A 1156-nucleotide genomic window follows, 5' to 3' on the forward strand; every position below is an offset into this window, starting at 1 on the left:
CGCTACGTGCGCCCGCGCGGCCTCTGCTTCTCGCAGCAGGAGCGGCAGCGCTACGGGCTGGAGCTGGCGGCCGTGCTGCGGCACGTGCTGCTGGGGCTCGGCCTCATCCTCGCCGACTACAGCGTCTTCTGGTTCCTCGACCTGCTGCGGCACGAGCTCCGCGGGGAGACGGTGGCGCGCGGTGAGGCGGGCACGGGGGTGACGGTGGAGGTGGCCGTGGGGACGGAGACGGGGATGGGAATGGGGATGAGGTGGGAGATGGAGGTGGGGATGGAGATGGGATGGGGATGGAGGTGGGATGGGGATGGGGATGGAGATGGGATGGGGATGGAGATGTGGATGGAGATGTGGGTTAGGATGAGGATGGAGATGGGACAGAGATGAGAACAGGGTGGGGATGGGAATAGAGAAAGAGATGGGAATGGAGATGGGGATGGAGATGRGGATGGGGATGGGGACTGGGGAGGGGACGGAGGTGGGGATGGGGACTGGAGTGGGGACCAAGGTGGAGATGCAGATGGAGATGTGTGTGGGGATAGGGATGAGGATAGGGATGAGGATGGGGAYGGAGATGGGGAYGGGGATGGAGGATGGGGGTGGCGACACCCCGCTCTGTCCCTTGGCGCTGAGCGGGGCTGCCCGCAGCGCCCTCGGTGCTGGGCATCTCCGTCAACGGCAGCGGCTACACGAGCGAGATCTTCCGCGACCTGGTGGGCGCCTTCGAGGCGCTGCAGCAGGGCAACGTGTCGGTGCTGTCGCAGCGCTGCCGCCTGCGGCCCGTGGAGCCCGACTACCGCACCTACATGGCCATGGGTGAGCGGGGGGACACGGGGACGTGTGGCCGGGGGCGCCCGCGCCCACCCACTGCCTCCCCAGGCATCCTCTACGGCGTCTGCCTCTCCATCGCCCTCGTGGGCAGCTACGTGGGGCGGCTGCGGCGCGTGATCTGCGCCGCCTACTACCCGGAGCGCGAGCAGGTGAGCGGCGGTGCCGGTGCCGGTGCCAGGGGGTGGCCGCCCGCACCGACACCGCGCGTGCTCGCCCAGGAGCGCATCTGCTTCCTCTACAACAGCATCCTGGCGCGGCGCACGGGGCTGGCAGGAGCGCTGCACCGCGCCGCGCGGCGCCACGCGGCTGACGGCGCCCACGCCGACCT

At 69.5% G+C, this 1156-nt stretch overlaps 1 protein-coding gene across 1 annotated transcript in view; it reads left to right on the plus strand.

The window, feature by feature from the left end:
- Positions 1-1156, plus strand: part of DCST2 (DC-STAMP domain containing 2) — a 6400-nt gene that overhangs the window by 2174 nt on the left and 3070 nt on the right. Inside the window, exons 6-9 of the mRNA XM_026045975.1 lie at positions 37-181; positions 646-813; positions 877-977; positions 1047-1148. Of these exons, the coding sequence (XP_025901760.1) occupies positions 37-181; positions 646-813; positions 877-977; positions 1047-1148 (516 nt within the window). The remainder of the gene's footprint in view (positions 1-36; positions 182-645; positions 814-876; positions 978-1046; positions 1149-1156) is intronic.

Source organism: Nothoprocta perdicaria, unplaced genomic scaffold (assembly GCF_003342845.1).
Source record: "Nothoprocta perdicaria isolate Ctin4 unplaced genomic scaffold, notPer1 scaffold_419, whole genome shotgun sequence".
Lineage (NCBI taxonomy): Eukaryota > Metazoa > Chordata > Aves > Tinamiformes > Tinamidae > Nothoprocta > Nothoprocta perdicaria.